The sequence below is a fragment of the Typha latifolia genome, chromosome 10 (genome assembly GCF_019914945.1).
Source record: "Typha latifolia isolate L0001 chromosome 10, TyphaL0001v2, whole genome shotgun sequence".
Taxonomy (NCBI): Eukaryota; Viridiplantae; Streptophyta; class Magnoliopsida; order Poales; family Typhaceae; genus Typha; species Typha latifolia.
Window position 1 is genome coordinate 10242674 of NC_133095.1, and position 19983 is coordinate 10262656.

The following is a 19983-nucleotide window of genomic DNA, read 5'->3' on the forward strand; positions in this document are numbered from 1 at the left end:
TTAGATAATGATGATGTATAGTAAATATGGATACATGAAAGTTAGTGCAGGACCCTCCACATTATAAAAAATAAAGAATATATATATATATATATATATATATATATATATATATATATATATATATATATATATATATTAAAATATGTTATGTGTTATGGATGGACGATATATGTTTTACCTTTAAGAGAAATAAAAAAATCTTAAGAAAAATAGAGAGAGCTAAACGAATATATATATATATAAACTACTGTGTGGCTTAGATATGGAGTTCTAAAGCATGTCATTCTTTTTTGCTAAGTTGTTAGCTATACTCTCTTACATTTTGTATCAGAGTACATCCTAAACCTCAGTTGAATCAGCAGTGCTCCTCATTCTTTCTAACAAATATAGATAGATAGATAGATAGATAGATAGATAGATAGATAGGTCTAAGATTCTGGATCTCTTAAGTTATATTATGTGGCCTCTTTGATGGTTCTTGTAAATATGTAAGTTTTAATTGTAAAATTATGATGATGTAGTAGTCGCAGTGTGTAGTAAAGTAAACATAACATACGTGCACGAGAATATTAGCATGCACGCATGCAATATTACATTCAAGGAGACGCGTTGGATGCCAAGTAATTTAATCGATCTGGGATCAATTTAAAAGAGTCCTACTTAGTAAATAGGCTCCTAACAAAATAATGACGGATTCCAAACCAAATAAGACACTTAGCCATATGAATAATGAATTGTTAGCTGTTGATCCACAACATTAATATTACTTTCTCTTGTAAGCATTGTTTTACCTTGGTTTGAATTTAGTAGTTATAATCTTCAAAGGTTAATCATATTTAATTAATCAGCTTTGTCAAATTAGTCAATTTGCCTAATACCACATCTCTACATTAATCTATATTGATTCTCTGTTATGAGTAATTAATACAGATACACCCCAATCAGCGACTCATTTGTTAAAATTACTTTACGCTAAACTCTAGAGCTAATTCCCTATTAAAAATAATTAGTAACGACACTCTTAGGACAATCTTATTTATTAAAATTGATTCTAACAATTATTATACTTAACCAAGCCATCTTCAAAAAGTAATTAATAATTAGAGTTCAAGTTAACATGATTAATTAAAAAAAAGATTAAAGCAAATAAGAATAAATTATAGAACAATTAACCCATTTAGGTCAGGCCAAGGACCAAGCAACTGGCCGAGTTGCAACTAACTCAAAACCATAATATAAATCTATCAATACTAGCCCAAAGCCCAAACTTAACAAAGAAAACCATTTTGGTTGTGTTGCGGCCTAACCCACCAACCCAAACCCCAAACTACTTGGGTAGGACCGTAGCCCAACCCACAACCCACATGGGTTGGATCACAGCCCAACCCCTAAATAATGTGGGCTGAGCCGCAACCCAACCCACCCAACAACTTGGGTTGGGCTCAACCTAACCCAAGCCCCACAAGGACTAGGTCACAGCCCACCTAGGTGGGCTCGGCCCAGCTAGCCACCATCCTCTCCCTCCTCAACCTAGCTTAGCTGAGGAGGAGGGAAGGGACTGCCTATGAGCACTATCGCCGGCAATGAGGTCGGCACGCCGGCAAACACCTGTCAGCCGAGGAAAGCAACCATGGTGCCAATTGGCCGGTGAAGGGCCAACGGTCACCTGCAACCCTCCAAACCACCCGCCAATGGGGGTGAGGGAGCTTTCGACGGTCCCGGCTATCGGCAGTCCCAACTGACCCCATTAGAACCTTCCCCTTATGGACAATAGATGACAATGACCATCCTCACCGAGGCCAGCAGCTAGGGGGAAGGGCAGCCTGACAACTCCAGCCACAAGGGCTCAAATACCGGGGCCCAAGGCCACTCCTTTTAAAGATGGTGATCGGTGGTCGAAAAACTACTCGAACCTGATGAGGGGAGGCCACCACGTTTAGCCTCCACTAGGGGCCGAAATGGCCCACAAAGGACACCATTGGAAAGAAGTGGACGAGGGAAAGCCAACGGGGCCGGCAAGGCGAGGCAAGAGGTTGCCAAATGATCGAAATTTCGGTGAAGCCAAGAGAAGGAAGACATTGAAGAAAAACCTAAATTAATTAACGAATTTTAAATCAAACTTACCTAGAGAATGAAGGAGCTCCAACCCTTTGATCTAGGAGGTCCACGGGTTCGGCGGCATTCTGGCACAATGGAAAGAAGAAAGGGGGATAATGAGTTGCGGGTGAGGAGAAAAAAAGAAAAAAGAAAAGGAAGGAAAGAGAGAGAAGAAGAAAAGAGGGATTGGAAAAAAGAAATAGGGCGCACGTGCCCCGCACGTCTCCATGACATTAACTCTTATATCTCCTCCTCTTCCATCTTGTTCCAACATGTCTCCTACAAGGCAAAAGAGGCAGCTTTAAGCTCTTTTTGTATAAGGAGACTCAAGGTGTATATAGGGGTATAAATGAGCCAAGCCTATGCGAGATGGCTCCAACTCAGGCTTAGCTTGAAATTAACTTCGAGCCTTAGAATTGGGCTCAGTCTCGGCTCAGTTCAACTCGAGCCCAAGCCGGGCCAGGCTAGATAAAGCTCGAGCCTAAAATGAGCCTATCATCAAGCTGAGCCGGATTGAGCCCAAGTCGAGCTATAAGAAGAAGAAGGAGAAGAAAAAGAAGAGGAAAAAGAAAGAGGCCCGCGGGACAGCACTGGGGGACCTGTTGGAGAGTTGTGTGGCGGAGGTGCTGATTCGCTAGAGATTTACCGACATTTACCGGCATCGCGGTGGCTTACTATTGCCGAAGAAGGAGGAGGAGGCACCGGAGTGGCGGCTTAGCGAAGGAGGAGGAGGCGACACCGCAATGGCTGCTTGGCGAAGGAGGACCAGACAGCACCGTAGCGGCGGCTTGGCGAAGGAGGTCGAGCACCAAAAGAGGAGGACGAGGCAGCACCACAGCAATGGTTGCTGCCTCTCCACACCGCTTGGATCACTAGAAACAGACTTCGTGGCCCTCCGCTCCCTAGTGATGGGCACATCCTCAAGCTCCTGCCATATCTGGAGGATAGACGGTGCCTTGGCAACAATCGACTGCTCCATTGACGACGGCAACCATCGTGATTCCTTGAGGAAGGGAATCCAGCATGGAAATTGTGTCGCTCAGCTCCAATTCACGATTCTGCTGATCCATTGCCCTCGAGGTCCGACCGCCGTCGCCTTCGGCTATCGGCGGATCCTTGGCAGATTGGTGGCGTGCCAGGCTGAGGAGGAGATGGAGGAGGAAAAGGAAATGAGGAGAGAGTGTTGGGTTTGTTAAAGAGTTTTTTTTATTAAACATAGGGTTTGGATTAGATAGGGATAGGATAATAATAGCCATTAGATCTTTGATCTAATGGTTATAAATATATTTATATATAATATATATTAATATATATAATATTAATAAATATTATATTTAAACAAGCCAATCAAGCCGAGCCTGAGCGAGCTAGCTCTAGCTCAAGCTCGGCTCAAAATACAAATCGAGCTTAAAATAAGGCTCAGGCTTGGCTCGACTCAGGCTAAATTGAGCCGAGCCGAGCCTGAGTCGCTCGTTTATTTTGACACTCCTAGGTGTATATAGTAATACGTTAGATTGTATTTAACTTTGAGGTTATACATGTACCTTTTCCACAAAAGACAAAAATTTACATATAACAATATGTCTTTTAATAAAATTATTATTTATACCTTATATTTAAAAATTATGTCATATAATTTTACGAATAATATCGCAGAAAACACTCTTCTTAGATCTATTAATTAAACTTAATCCCACAGTGGGTGACAAAAGAAGGTCACATGCATCAATAAGAGACAAGATCTTGAACATTAATTCACAGTACTGAAGAATTAAAGCAAACCTAACAACCTTCCAACTATATTTCTTTTCCCCACATAAAAACAATGTCTAAGCACATTAAATCTATGAAAAGATACCAACTGTTGCAAAGCCATATTAAACATCAGAGCATATGGAAAAAGAGGAAGAATGAGACATTGTTCATCTTGCTACTCTTATATATTGGTAGGGGCCTTTAATTTGCACACACTATACTACTGTGGGATCTTTATTTCTATGTTGGCATAATTGTAGGTCGTGGAGCACACCTGAACGTGGTGCACATCCAAGACAAAACATACGGCTCTTATCGAGCTGAAAATAAATAAAAATTAGCTTTAAAATGACTATCATGACAATAAAAAATATAGCGAGATGAGTTTAGTAACATATTGACTATGTATGAAATGATGGTAGAATATATAGAAACCATTTAATGTGATCACGAGAGGTGTTACATCCTCTAGGGTTCTTGCTTGGCCGTACTGTAGCATTATACTGCACCAGAGGAGAGAATTAGGTGGCTGGGCTTTGCACCCAATTAATACCACTTAATCTATTCTTTCTTTTGAGCTTCGAAATATTCACCAAGCTTTATACACGTTTTATTAGTCCTTTAATAAATCAAACTCTATTGTTTTAGAATCTAGGCTTTCCCTAGTTCTACTTATTTTATATACATGATCTTCTAAATATTTAATCCTATCAAATAAGAACATAAAATTTGGAAGCTAAATTATGACTGAGAGAGACAGACGCAAAAGGTTTTATTTTTCTTTTCTTTAAATTGATTCAATTCATCAATCAACTAGCTTTCATTTTTCTCAATTTCTTTTGATCTTTTTGTTTTATATAAATTAGAAAATTTGCATATAACACCATTATTTTAACAAAATTATGGTTCACAAACTATATTTTCACTATTTGCAAATCGAGCTCAATAATTTAGTAAATATGTGTAGAAAATATCCTGCTATTAGATCTGTTAGTTAAACTTAACAAAACCTCTAAGTTTGGTTAACTATACTAAAATCATTATGTAAATACCCTTAATTAAGTCATACTAAGGATATTTTAGTTATTATAGAAATAAAATATTTCTACTTAACGGAATAATCTTACGATGTTAGTTCAAATCTAACTCAGGGTATTTTCTGCACACATTCGTTAATTCATAAGGCTCGATTTACAAATAATAAAAATAGAGAGTATAAACATCAATTTCATTTTAAAAAAATAGAGTATTATATATAAATTTTGTCACGACCAGAAATTGAAATCATAATCGGCCATGTATCTCAATATGCTTGAGATATACGAAGCCTTACTAATACTTTCTGAATACACAATAACAAGAATAAATAAAAGAAAATAATTTGATTTATATAATTTAAGCCAAATGTAATAAAAATAACCAATGTCGTCATTAATATGTCTGTAAACAAATTAAATTAATAAATTGTGTAAAACATAAGATCAAAGAAATGGAAAGATAGGGTCCCAGTGCATCTCGTTCAATCGTCATGCTGATCATTTACCTGAAATATAAGAAAAGAAAAAAAAATCAATGAGCCAACAACTATACCACTTGAAAGCCAAATAAATTAAGGATTTATAGTATTAAATAAAATCCAAATTCAGCGATGTAAAATGACCATTCTACTAAGCATGTTTTTAAATAATAATAATAACAGAAAGTCATAAGTCCTAATTCAACATACCAAAATTTTCTCCATAATAATAATGTCATTTATCTCAATTGAGTCTATACCTAACGGATCCATATTAATTAAAAGTCACATTGAGATGACGCTCGCATTCATAGCTGATTTAATTAGGGTCATTAGAAGGTATCACCTATGTGATGAACACACTCTGCCTTTTTCACTAACCGTTGGAAGAGATTAGAGTCACCTCAGGTAGGAAGTCTTTCGATCTATTTCAGAGTCACTTAAGAAAGTCACCGTAGTGATCTAAAATAGGATTTTCTCCTGGACTTCCAGTTAGACTTGAGTCACCACGGAAAGTCGCAAGCGATCTATATTAAGACTATTCTCTAAGTCATACCAATACTAGTTTTTTCCCCACTAAAATTTGTAATTTACACGAAGTACGGCGATGCACTGAATATAATAATGAAATGTACACAGAAAATGTAATAAACAAATTTGCATATAAAGAATGAAATAAATAAATTTGCACACAACGAATTACATGGTCTGATAAAAAGTATGAAATATAATATAAATAAATATGTGAGTGAACCCACTCACTTGAGTCTAAGTAAAATAATTGGAATCTCTAATATCTAGTCCACGTGCTAAAAATCACAATCTTTAATAATAAATAATAACAATAAGATTTTAAATTAAATAATATTAAAACTCTAAAAACTAAAAAAAAAACTAAAAGTATTACATATTTGAGCCAAAACAAGCTCGATTGGTTAGGTTGGCTCGTAGCCCACCTAACCACGCACTTAAATGGATTAGGCTAAAGGCCTAATCCAATTAAGTTAATTAAATTGGATCGGGTCCTTTAGATTCGAATCCAATCCGACTCGAATCTAATAACTTAAAGGAAGAAGGCCAGACTCGAGTCGCCCGAGTCTACCTTCTTCATCCGAAAGGGAGATCGACGAGAGCAAGAGAGAGAGACGCCAGTGGTCACTTGAAGGTTCATATCGCCTTTTTTTCTATTCTTACAAATTTCTTACATAAATTTCATATTTACCTTTTGCAATTTATAAGTTTCTTAAAAAACAGCATTGCTGGTAACTTGAAGGTTCATATCGCCATTCTCATCATTCTCACTTTCAGTTTATCTCTCTGAAAAGAAAAATCTTACAAAAATAGTCAGTAGATAACAAAAAAGTAGTAAAGATAATGAGATTATCCTATTTGGAAAAAAAAAGGACTCCACAATATAATTTTTTTTAATTAACTCATCCAATTATCCTCGTCATTGATTAAAGAAAGCACACGATGAAAGAGAAACAAAAGAAAATATCAAAAATATATATCATCTAAAAATCAATTTCTCTTGATAAAAACTGGTTAAAATTTCAGAGAAGAGAAGAGATAAAAATCCTAGTTTGACTAGGTAAAAATGATATGGAAAATCAAAGTCAAATGGTTAAATTCGAATCCTATTGGATTAATAAAGCTCAAGTCGGAAGGCGAAAATTCAATAATAAGAAAAACCAAAACTGAGAAAGAATAGAAAAATTAAGCACGATAAACACATGATCACAGATATTTTTTTTACAGAAAAGAAAAAAAAAATCACGGATTCAATTAAACAAGATCAATTTATATATCATATAGTTTTTAGAAATAAGAAGTACTTACAACTCTATTTACGGCTCTCCTCACTCTTTAATAGAATATCTTCTCCGTCGACCTTGAGTTCTTCTTAGATTGGATGAAGTCTCATGGCCTCTAATTCACTAGTTCTCAGAGTCTAATGGTTCATCACAATTGGTAGAAAGTTGAAAGCTTCAAGTAAATTGATCTTTTCAACAACTATAAATGTATCTATTTCTTTCTACATGTTCATCTATAGATAAAATTCTTGGTCCAAAGTCTGTTAGGCCCAATACAGCCTAAAGTGTTGAGTTGGTTTCAAGTCCACCAACTTCACCAATGCAACAATCTGTGAATAAACACGCAGGAATAGCTACTGGGATATCAATGCATATCCAAGCATTTATCCGGAAAAGTTATTACCAGACAATGTCAATTGAAAGGAAAATAATAGTGGCATATAACTTCATATACTTTGGAACTTGGGTCTTAGTAGGAGAATAGAAACTTTATCTTGTAGTAGAATATGTTTGCATTAAAAGCCAAAAGTTTTGCCGCCCCCTACATGCTTATCTTAGTATGATACTATCCAAACTATGCCAACACTAAGAATTGGAAGAAAAATATTCTTGTACAATAATTTTATTGGTACTAAAATCATGTCTCTCTAGCTAGATGTCACGAAATAATAGTATTGAAAAAGATATAACACCCTCCAAGAGATTGGATCTACAAATAATTAGAACCTCAAATTTTTCTTTAGGTGAAAAAACTTCTAAACTTAGAGTAACTGTAACTGTGAATCGTTTTTAAGATCAAATCAATTATTAATAACTATAGCAATTATAAGATTGACTTACAAACTACTTTTGATACCCACAACTATATCTATAATGTCTTGCTTGTTGGAACTTGCTATGTACTATATTCCTTGATTGGTTCTTAACATCAGTGATCTTAGATTAAGTTCTTTAAAATCTAAAGAAGATGAAATAGATAAAAACTCTAATCAATATGTTCCATCGAGACTCTTAAAGTCGTAATTTTGATATCTTCAAAAACTTTTGAAGTGAAGGTTCTTATAACTTGAAAGAGGTACCTTAGTATTAGGTCTAAAATCTTTAAACAGCTACTCCAAAAATAACTCAAATTGTTCTTCAAAAATTTATAAAAATGATCAAAAAAATCTCGATCTATACATACGCAAAATAGGTTCCGATCGCGTTTGAATGTGGCATTATTTAGGGACACTTTATCCATCTTTTACTTTAAGATTTTTATCAAACACCTTATAATTTATACAGAAATTTATACATAAAATCTAAACTATTACATTGAGTAAATAAAAATAAAAAAAAAACTTCTGGCTCAAATACGGACAATTATGTGGTGATCTTATTGGAAAGAGGTTACCGACTATGAACATAGATTCAAGTGAGAATTTTTAGAAACAGGCATTACTATACGTGTCAAATGTTTAATTTAAATGCTTGTTAACTTGGATTCTTGTGCTTGCGACATAGATGTCACGTATGGTTGGGAGGATAAATTTTGTATTCTTTTGTGTTTATGTTACCTAAAAGTTTTGCTAACAATATGAAAATAAAAAAGAAATTGTCAGTAACTCTTATAAATTTGAGCTCAACGGTGATGTACACAGTAAGACTCGTGCATTAAGTCTTATTCATTTTAAGAATAATTTTGTTCTTTATTTTAGAATATAATTTTTTATTTTAGAATATAAATAATATTTATCAAAATTATATCTTATACTACATAGTAATTTAATTACTAATTTACTCTTGATATCTATCCCATCAACCTACTTTATACCAAATCAAAAAGGTATTCATGATAATTTGATAACAAAATAAAACACAAATTTTTCATCTTTTTCTTTACTTTATATCATATTAAATATATTTATTACACTCTTATTTCATAATACAAGTGAACATAAGAACAATTATTCCTAGAATAAGGATCTCATTTTAAAAATAACAAAGAGGAGCACTTATTCTAGAATTGATCTTATTCCTAATCTTGTTTGTTTTGAGTTTAGGGACCCCTATCCTAGTTTAGTAACCAAATATTTGTTTATCTTTCTAATATTTAACCAAGTTTGCTCTAAAAAAAATTAAGACTAAAAAATAATACTAACTAATTAAGTTCGGAGCTTAACATCAAAATAAACTAGACAAAGTGTCTAAGTTTTTATTGTTTCATTAGTCCACTTAAAGCTTAGCAGACAATTATTATGATATATTAAAAACAAAATGTATGATATTTTGTTATAAATTTTCAAAAGAAAAAAAAAGAAAGAAAGAGAGAAGTGAATGCCTAGATCTTGACATAGATGAATGAGATGGACTTCCCAGCCTTCCAAAAGGTAGGCAATCTACAACAAAAAGGAGAGCAGATCATCTGCAATCTAAGACTATTGTAGTTAGTAAACAAATATTAGATAAGAATTAACCAAACTCCCAGAAATCCCTCCAGGTAGCTAGGGCTGCAAAGAGCCACTCTACCTTTGAAGGAGAGCCATGCAGCAAAAGCTGCAAAAGTCCATGGTGATTCTGATTGTGATCCACCCACCTGAATACTTGTATTAAAGTCGGCAGGAAGCAAAGAGAAGGAGAGACACATACCATGTGAATCCACTCCCCCATGCACATGGAGTTGCAGACTTCCCATCTCTCTCACTCTCTCACTCTCTCACTCTTATATATATATATATATATATATATATATATATATATATATATAGCTTTCCAATTACTTGTCTGAGCTTGGCTGAGTGGCCTCCAAGGCAAGAATATATACATGGCCTACTTTATTTATTAAACAGGTGAAAAAGGAGAGGCCAAAGCAACCCAGGTAAAGGTCAAAATTGTCTACATGTTGCTTGTATGGGGTCCTAAACAAGCCAACCTCATTCCACTCGAGCTTAAATGATAAGCAATTTTAAGCCTGAATCAATGCAAGCCTATATCGAGCTTGATCTAAAAGTTTGGTGACAGTATAAGAACTAATATATCTTGATCTAAAAGTTCATATTAATCACATATATATATATATATATATTATTTTTGAGTCTAACCGAACTTGATCAAGTCGGGTCACTTCTAAGCCAAGCTTAATCGAGCCTTGGCAAGCTGATTAATTAATTTTATGTCGCATCTTTCAAAGAAGTTCCAATACTTTTTCAGTCTTTGCTTGCGTTTTAAATATGTAAAAGACTAATATTAAGCTGAAGAGAGAATGGAGTATTTAATACAAAGTTTGTAGTCTTACATTATCAATAAATTCATCCACATGTCTACATGTTTAAAATATTTTGTAGATAATATAAAACTAGACATGACTTGTATATATACACACATATTATTTGTATATAGAAAGAAAAGGGATTTTCTAGATTTGCATACATATCCTTCAAAACCGATTGTTTTTTTTGTATAAATAGCCTTCACCCTTTTTGTTACCATTTAATAATTTATATGTTAAACTTTGAATCATTTATGGGTATCCATGCAAAACTTTTAAAGTGTTTTCAAGGGTGTAGTATTTGGTTTGTTTCAGAAGAAGAGTAATTAGGGCATGCATGCATGAGAGGTTAGGGTGAGCTTTCTTTTGAGATGTGAGCATGTGAAGTGAAAGCAAAGGTTTGGTGGTAGAGAAAGAGGAAGAGGGAGATGGGTTGGTTGGGATGTTGAGATCATAACATTAGGTGGGCATTTCCTCATATTAAATACCTTCATACAACTCTCTCTCATGTGACACATATCTTTCATATATATATAAAATGTTTCACCCCCTCTCAAGAGTTTATTATTCATATCTATGCCCATCTAAATTTTTATATTTGTATGTGTATATTTTTTAAGAATAATTCATAGTTTTTGCATGGGAACCATTCTTTTAACTCCAAAGAATATATAATAATAATAATAATAATAATAATAATAATAAATAAGATAAGAATATTTGTTTATTTTATCATAATTATGTTGACAAATTTAACGGCCAGTTTCGTATGAATATAACAGTATTCATATGAAAAAGATCAAAGCCGGTAGAATTCAAGTATTTCAACATATACGAAAGAAATTTCTTTGTGGAGATGAATTGCCATTTCTATAGGAGGTTTGGTTTTATTATCTAATCTGATTATTAGAGAGGAATAATTTTATTCATCAACCTAGAATATATATACAATTATAAAAAAAAATATTTTATTATTCATTTTACTATAATTATGTTGATCAAATTTAACCGTTAACTTATTTGGAGCGATTTTCATACGAAAAAATTAAAGGTTTTAAGGGCCGAAGATTATTTCTTATAAACTATAGGCTATTGAATTATTAAAAAAATATTTTGCTATTTGAAGTTTATTTTCTCTCTATTTGTAACATAATCTTACATTTAGACAAGAGAAATTATTTTTCGTTAAACTAACTGAAAAGATAAAAAAAAAAAATTGTGAAGAGTTGAGATCTGCTAGTTAAACAGGTGTTTTTTCCTCTTAGGGAATAGAAAGTACCTTATAAGGTACTAATAAAGTATAGGGTGTCATATGCACTTTTCCCTTTGATTTGGACAATGGGGAATTAATCTAATTGGATGTAATTAAGTAAAGCATTAAATATACACAAGAAATAATTCAATGCCAAGAAGTACAACACCTCTTCTTTAAGACATGGTCCTAAATAAGAGGACAAATAATAAAACAACATCAAATGACATTGGGATTAAAATAATTATGCATCTTGTTATTTTAATTCCCTGGGAGCATATTAGCTGAGTTTCTTGCTAATTATTATGAATTAAACTCATGTATGAATAAAATAGGAATTGGGAAGTTGATAATTAGAATAAGACTTTAGAAACTCATTAAGTAAGACTTTGAATTGATCTCATAGATCCAAACAGATTACATGATCAAATGATATAAACTTTTGTCAGTAAATTTAAGTTTTTAAAGTAATTACAACATGTCTTGAGTTTGACTCTTGTTTAATATAAACATCCATTCTTTTAATTTAGGAAAATTTGTAAACAGCATCCTGCATTTTACTTTTATTACGACATTAAATATAGTAAAAATGAAATGTGCGAAAAAAAAATTAATTTAATATTCACATCTTCGACCCGGCAATAATAGATGTAAGGGAGAGTATTAGAATACGAAAGATAAAATTATTAAAATTATTTATTCTCTAACGGCTTAAGTTTTAGTATACAAATTTTAAAAATAAAAAAGTCTCTTTCAATGATCCTCTCTATTCTTTTAACATGACTTGTTAGCTCTATGGCTTGTCAAGCACAAAGATAGTATGGGATGATCAAGCCCATCCTATTTGATGTAATGTCAAACCTAAACAAGTGTGACTAGTGTTAGGGTATATTGCTAATAGATTAATGTTTTAATTAAATCATAAAATTGACACTTAATAGATTAACCTTCTGGATCTATATAGGTTGTGAATCTTGGATGCATGCTGTCATTTTAATTAACCTCTAGATTCTATTTTTAAAGTCAATTGTAAAGGATCAGAAAATAGCTTGAAGAAGAGATGGATCTAGAGATCACATCAAATGGTGGTGGAAGTTGTTGGTGTAAAAAATATATATGGTTTCAATCATCAAGAGAAGTTTAATATTGAACATGCTACAAGTAAAGAATCCCCTTTAAAGAGAAGACCTTATTCTGATGCCTATTCATTTGCAAAGGGTTTGTTAATGGAGCTTGGTGTGCATCTTACTGTGATGGCTAATGTTCCTTTTCTCTTTATTCTCTCTGTTCTTAGACCTCAAGGAAGAAATCTTCATATATATATATATTGAGAATATTTAGTGAGCTTCAACCACTGAAATATTAGTCAAGAAAACTTTGTAAAACTATATTATCTATATTAATATTGATTTTGCAGTATTTTTTATTTGAATATTTAATTAGATTCTCTGAGCATGCATTCTCTTATGTTAACTATTCTTCCACTATTTAAGAGTATGTGAGGGTATTTTTTTTTGAAACAAATCAAATTTGATTATATTATTTAGGATTATATGAAAATCACTTTATATTTTAGTCAATTAAGTCATCTTTTTTATATCAGTTGATGGCATTTATATTTATAATTTATATCAAAAGTAAGAATACATTAATACAAAGTAAAATTTAGGATGAGGAGGTGATAAATATTAAAATTTTAGGGTGTGGGATGTAAGTTTCTCCTTAAAAAAACATGATAATAATTATAATAATAATAAATGCAAGCCCATGTCTGATGTATTGGTATTTGGTAAGAGTAGTTTTGTGTAGATCTGATGACGTAAGTAGACAATCATTAGACAAAATGATTTGACTCGCAAATCCAACCCACATGGCTGCTGGCTTTTCTATCGAGTGCTTAGATTTGAGGTTGGGTTCCAAGTCCGAGCTGTAATCCTCCCCTTGTCCACATGGCCATCTCCATTCTTTGGACACTTTGTTAAAATTGACTACTCTCTTTGGTCCACCCACCACCGTTCAGGGGCATTCTCGTCATTTCACACCGTCCAGCCCACCACCCCACCCGTCCATCCTAGTTGATGTTCCCAACTTCTAACATCAATTACAAAAGCAATACAACCAAAGTTCGTTGAATGCAGCGGAGGGGGAGAGAGAGAGAGGGAGAGAGAGAGGGAGAGAGGTGGAGAAATATAAAAATTGCGTCTTTTTACCTGTTTCTTCTTTGGATCTCTAGCGTAGTCGTGTCTTTTTAGAGGAATTGGAGAAGACCCACATCGCGGATTGCAGATTGGAATGGGTCGTTTCGCTTCTCCTCTGTCGGTGGATTGAGGAGGAGGAATAAGAGATTGCGGCGATGAGTTTCCGGAGCAGAGGAGGGGCGGCGGGAGGGGGAGGGGGAGGGGGAGAGGTGACGAGGAAATGGACTTTCTTGCTTTGCCTTGGGAGCTTCTGCTTGGGCCTTCTCTTCACCAATAAGTACTTTTGGTTTTTTTTTGTTTTTTCTTGGGCAATCTTTTCTTTCATTGCTTTCGGATCATGCTTCTTTTTGTTTGTTTTCCTAATTCGTGATGTTAATTGGGTGATTCTGGCCATATGCCGAGTTGGGTGTTTCCAATTTTGAACGAATTGAGTTCTCGGATTGTCTCTTCGTTGCATTTCGATGTAATTTCAGTTATTATCTTTTCCATCATTTTGATCCATTTATGGAAAGAAAGTTAGATTCTTTGACAAGCTAGTTCCTGTCTTGGTTATTGGATCAGTAAAGTCTTAACTCATAGTTTGGATGAGTATAAGCAGATGGAGGATTTGTAATTGCTTTTTTTTTTTTCCTACAACAATAGAGAATTTTGAGTCTTTGCTTGCAAATTGTGCAATAAGAAAATTTTCATTGCTCGGAAGATCTGGTGCACTAAAGGTTACCGAAGTGAATGTCGAAACACAGTAGTTGGATCTGAGTATCCATTTTTGTGTAAATATAATAAGATCTTTTGACACTCTAGTTTAGCCTGGGTTGAATTAGCTAGCTCCAATCTTTTATGACTTCAGGTGTTATGGTTGTACCTTGTTTCTCTTGAGAAGTATGATGTAGATATTTATGCTTGTGATCTTTCTCTTCTAGAAGAGCACTGGCTGCCATATTAATCTTAAATGCGGCGTGCTTGCAGGATGTGGACGTTGCCTGAAGCAAAGGAGATTATCAGGAAGACTGCAACTGAAGGGGAGAAGTTGAATCTGGTTTCCAGTGATTGTAATATAATAAGTGTATGTAGACTTCACTAAATGTGCATTTTTAGTTCAAAGTTTGTGCCATTTGAATAAGTAGTTTGGTATGAATCATGATATATTCATCTTGCTAATTTTATTCTTTGCATCAAGTGATCTACATAAAATATGTTTGAAATTTAATGGCTTATGATTCATATTCTTTTTCTTTCTTCTGGTTGTCAGACAAGCGGAAAGAGAGAGTCTGAGGATGTCATAGGGGAAGTTTCAAGAACCCATCATGTTATACAGTAAGTCTGCTAAGCAATGTTTACCGTTTTTCATTTCATGGTGTTCGAATCAAATTACCGCTGTAGGTAATTACATATCTATAACAATTAGTTCATTCAGAAAAGTAATATATTTGCCATCTTTCTATCTGCAGGACACTAGACAAAACAATATCGAACTTAGAAATGGAATTAGCAGCTGCAAGGGCTGCACAGGAGTCATCACTCAGTGGTTCTCCATTGTCAGAAAATGTAAAGCCTACTGAATCAATTGGAAAACGAAGATACTCTATGGTTATAGGAATAAATACTGCATTCAGTAGTCGCAAACGAAGAGATTCAGTTCGTGCAACTTGGATGCCTCAAGGTAGAGAGTACTTGCTGCATTTTTTTTTTTGGTTGTCAGTATTATCTTGATTGGATCATCTTTTGACAAACAATAACACATAAATGAAAGCAGGTGAAAAAAGAAAGAAGATGGAGGAAGAGAAGGGTATCATCATTCGATTTGTCATTGGTCACAGGTTTGTTTACATATCGACAATCATGATTTTGCATAGTTCCTTGGAAGCTAACTGATTTTAAGAAAAACAATTCATATGGTGATGTGCAAGGGAATAATTGAATAAAGAAAAATATGCCATTCATCCACAGAATTTTTTTTTATAAAAGTAATGCAAGCCTAAGGCAGCAAACTTCCACAACCAAACAATCGGCAAGATTTTTCTGTTAGTTCTTCAGGCAATTGCAATAAATGAAAAAATGTCAAGCACCAGTTACATCTTAGTAATTACCTCTTAAACATAGTCAATCTATTTGGTTGTTTTTTTTTTGGCCCTCAATCTATTTGGTTGTTTTTTTTTTGGCCCTCAATCTATTTGGTTGTTTTTTTTTGGCCCCCCTCATATCCTGGAACTTTCTACTGTTTTTATTAGTTTTTCCCTGAACTGTTCCCTCTTTTCTTCCTCATCATGGATTCTTGGACTCTTATCAAGTCATTTTTGGGTTACATGGGGTTGCTCACATTAAGCTCTTTATTTTTTCCAACTTATGTCATACAAGTAGACTGCTTTTCAAATCTACTGATGCATTTTCAATGTTCTTATGGTTTATCATTTTGGTTGCTATCTCCCCTTACACTACTTCATAAGCACACACATGTGTGCTCACACACCCACTCTATTTGTCTCTTATCATGTGTTTCTCTTGCATAGATTTGTAATAGATCAGAAGTTGAATTCTTGTGATATAAACATTGCCTACAGTTTTCCCATAAAATAATTGGGACTTGATATTAGACTATGTCATTTAACCTCATACTGGATGCTTCATAATTTGCAACAGTGGAGTAACCTCATATTTGTATTCAGATTCTTAATGCAACAAATGTATGGGCAATTAGAAGCTACTTACCATGAATTATGACTATCTACAAAACAAATGAGTATCAGATGTCCAGGTTTAGTAGTTTAAATTTCGATAAGCCAATCTGCAGTTTAGATTTGCTTCTTGTTAAGGCACAATCAGTTATAGCTGGCTGATTATGTGATTTAAAGGCAACAAAACATTTTGGAGAAGATCTTTTACCAAATATTAAACAATATCTTGTTGGGGATTAATAATTTAATATTTCTTCTTGAATGCAACCATGTCATATCGTTTTGCACTTTATATTTTGTTTGTTATCTTCTCTACTTCGAGACAGTGCTTAGAACTTTAGATTATACATTTTTATAATTTTAAGATGTCAAATCTAATTGCTTGATGTGTTGGATTCCATGTAGTGCTACATCAGGTGGAATATTGGACAGGGCAATTGCAGCAGAAGATAGGAAACATGGGGACTTCATGATGCTGGTAAAGTTTCTTTCCAATTCTCTGTACATGCCTACTGTCAGCAATTCTGTTAAATAGTCATTATTGTGCAATTACAGACTTGCTTATCTAGTGGAACTTAAGGTGGTTTGAAGATTATTAGAATCTTATTTTGTTATCTCGCTACATCTTTCAGGATCATGTTGAAGGATACCTTGAATTATCAGCCAAGACAAAAATATATTTTGCTACCGCTGTATCTATGTGGGATGCTGATTTCTACATCAAAGTCGATGATGATGTACATGTAAATATAGGTGCAGCACCTTAACCTGATGTGTTTTTCTATTCGAATTGACATGTTCTACAGTCAGGTTGGTCAATCATATTTGGATTGCTAGCAGTGTAATATGATAAACTTTTCAAGCGCAGCTATTTGCTGTTTACTATAGACTAGCAACATAAAAAATTGTGATCGAAAACTAAATGAACATGTAGATTTTTGAAGCTATATCTCTTCAAGCTAGAGATATAATAGTTTTTAGAAGTTGCAGTTAATTTATCATTTGATATCCTCATATGAATCTGTAATTGATTCATTTTCCTCTACATTCATGAGCATTTATAATTTACTTATATAAGATTGTAATCGTTGGCCTTATTGATTAATCCATCAGTGTTGGCAGCATGGGTTAATAGGTATTGTGCCAATAAATTACCTACATTGATATGGGGGAATGATATTCCACATGTCCAACCTATATCAGGATGATGTGGCAAAGGGGCACATGTTATTGGGCATGGAAGGCATGCCACTCCATGCCAATGGCTACTGATATTCTCCATGATGCAGTTTATACGATAAGTTGATAAGTTATAATGTCACATCCATGAGAAATTTATTTGCTGAATTTGTTAGTGATATCTTATCCAGAGATTATACAATAAGTTGATTCCTATTCAGTTATTCAGTTATTCCATTCAAGGGTATACATAACATAGTACATACTTTGTTGGTACCAATAAATTTCAATTATTTTGTTTACAACTTCTTGAATTTAGAGGTTTATATATAAAAGGCTGTCTGAATATCATTGACATTTTTTTTTGGAGAAATGATATAACTTTTGTTTGGAGTGTTAAATATGTTCACATATAAGTGATAAGTTTTGAATACTGTGAAGTAGCTAATAAGCAATTACAGAAAGTTCCATATGGTGATACTGAACCCTCTGCTTCAAAAACTGTTGCAGCTACTCTTAGAGCAACCTTGGCTAGGCACCAGTCAAAGCCTCGTGTTTATATTGGATGCATGAAATCAGGTCCAGTCTTGGCTCAGAAGTAAGTAGTCGCATAAAAGATGATATATGTAATAGATATGCTGCTCTAATACCCTAGTCTTAACTTGTCATTTTTATGGTCAGAGGGGTGAGATATCATGAGCCTGAGTATTGGAAATTTGGAGAGGCTGGAAACAAGTACTTCCGCCATGCTACTGGTCAGATATATGCTATTTCAAAAGACTTGGCTACATATATATCGATCAACCAGTAAGCCAATTTTTGACATGTCATATCTTTTTAATTACTGCTTTGTTTCTTTTTGGTCCATGCATTCCGTTGACATTTCATATCTTTTTAATGATGGGAATGATTTCAATTAGTGAGAGATTACTTGGGTACTGTGATAGAAGTAGACTTCTGAATTCTGATAGAAGCATTTGTTATCCTTCTCAGGCACGTCCTCCACAGGTATGCTAACGAGGATGTATCACTGGGAGCTTGGTTTATTGGATTAGATGTAGAACATATTGATGATCGAAGACTTTGTTGTGGTACTCCTCCTGGTAAGGTTTTTTTCTTTTGGTAATCAGAGTTCATATTTATCTTCCGTCTTTTCTTATATACCTATCATTCTAATTTGGAGTAAATGTATTCTAGTTTACAACATTTTGTTGCCAAGCTAGTTGTGCAGTTCTATCTTTGTTCTCTATGTTTGTGGAGACTTGAAACTGATGAGACAGATTTTAACAATAGTAATCTTCATCTGATATCTCTAATATGATCCAGCACTTTCTTCATCTTGCAATAACTTGGAAATAATATTCACTAAGAGATATCTTCCTCAACATGCTCTTCTTGTACATGATAATGCACTTATCTCATTCGAAGCTGCTACTTAGTGCTGTCATTATTTTCTTTTGGACCTCCTTTGAGCTTTTAAGATCTTCAGACCTCTTTTTATTTTCTCTCATATGAAATGCTTGCATCAAACCGCAACATGCCATTGCTACAAATTGTAACCTTCTCAATTTATTAGTAGACGGAAACTAAATTTTAAAATCATCCACAGATTGTGAGTGGAAAGCTCAGGCAGGCAACGTCTGTGTTGCTTCGTTTGATTGGAGCTGCAGTGGCATTTGCAAGTCGGCTGAAAGGATCAGGGAAGTCCATCAGCGCTGCGGCGAAGGTGAAAATGCTCTGTGGGGAGTCCACTCTTCTAGCTAAGAGTCCTTCGAAAGCAATAAGAAGCACTCTTGAGCTGGTCAATTGTACCTATATCAACATGCGCACGGTGCACAGTAAAAGTGATATAGAAGAGGATTACTTTGTGTTTTTTTTTTCTTTCTCTCCTCAGCTTGGGGTCCTCCATTTTCTGTTGGAAAATATAGATCCCTGCAAGCAGAAAGGAGAAGAGATGTAGAGAGATGGAGAGGGAGAGTCTGTTTCCCCCCAGCATTCTTTTCAAAGCACTAGTGCCCATTTTGTATTGTTACTGTTGTCTTGATGGCAACTAATATTACAATAAGTGCTAGTTATCTACAAGATCTTTTACTTTCTCTTTGTGAAGAAATCTGTCCCTCAACTAGACATAGTTGTTTTGGTAGCACTTCTCAATAGATGATTGTTGACAAAAGTAATGATAAAACATATGTGAATGGGGTATGTGACAATGGATCTATAATGTTCTTAGGTCTGATGTCAAATATTGGA

At 34.1% G+C, this 19983-nt stretch overlaps 1 protein-coding gene and 1 long non-coding RNA gene across 2 annotated transcripts; one reads left to right on the forward strand and one right to left on the reverse strand.

The window, feature by feature from the left end:
* Positions 1-5222: 5222 nt before the first annotated feature.
* On the reverse strand, positions 5223-9864 carry LOC140796870 (uncharacterized). Its single transcript, XR_012110547.1, has 3 exons — positions 9814-9864; positions 6594-6688; positions 5223-5398 (listed from the first exon to the last, which is right to left on the reverse strand). It is a non-coding gene; the product is annotated as an uncharacterized lncRNA (long non-coding RNA).
* Positions 9865-13780: 3916 nt separating this feature from the next.
* Positions 13781-19815, forward strand: LOC140796866 (probable beta-1,3-galactosyltransferase 2). Its single transcript, XM_073150019.1, has 11 exons — positions 13781-14159; positions 14849-14945; positions 15132-15196; positions 15331-15542; positions 15636-15699; positions 16960-17032; positions 17187-17307; positions 18244-18331; positions 18415-18540; positions 18727-18836; positions 19343-19815. The coding sequence occupies exons 1-11, from the start codon at positions 14038-14040 to the stop codon at positions 19495-19497; spliced, it is 1233 nt and encodes a 410-aa protein (XP_073006120.1). The 5' UTR covers positions 13781-14037; the 3' UTR covers positions 19498-19815.
* Positions 19816-19983: the final 168 nt, after the last annotated feature.

Bases quoted from the DNA above. Each gene is read 5' to 3' on its own strand.
- LOC140796866 (XM_073150019.1), top strand. From the start codon at position 14,038: ATGAGTTTCCGGAGCAGAGGAGGGGCGGCGGGAGGGGGAGGGGGAGGG. The intron at 15,197-15,330 runs GTAAGTCTGCTA...TTCTATCTGCAG, and splicing joins AGAACCCATCATGTTATACA to GACACTAGACAAAACAATAT. The intron at 17,033-17,186 runs GTAAAGTTTCTT...TACATCTTTCAG, and splicing joins ATGGGGACTTCATGATGCTG to GATCATGTTGAAGGATACCT.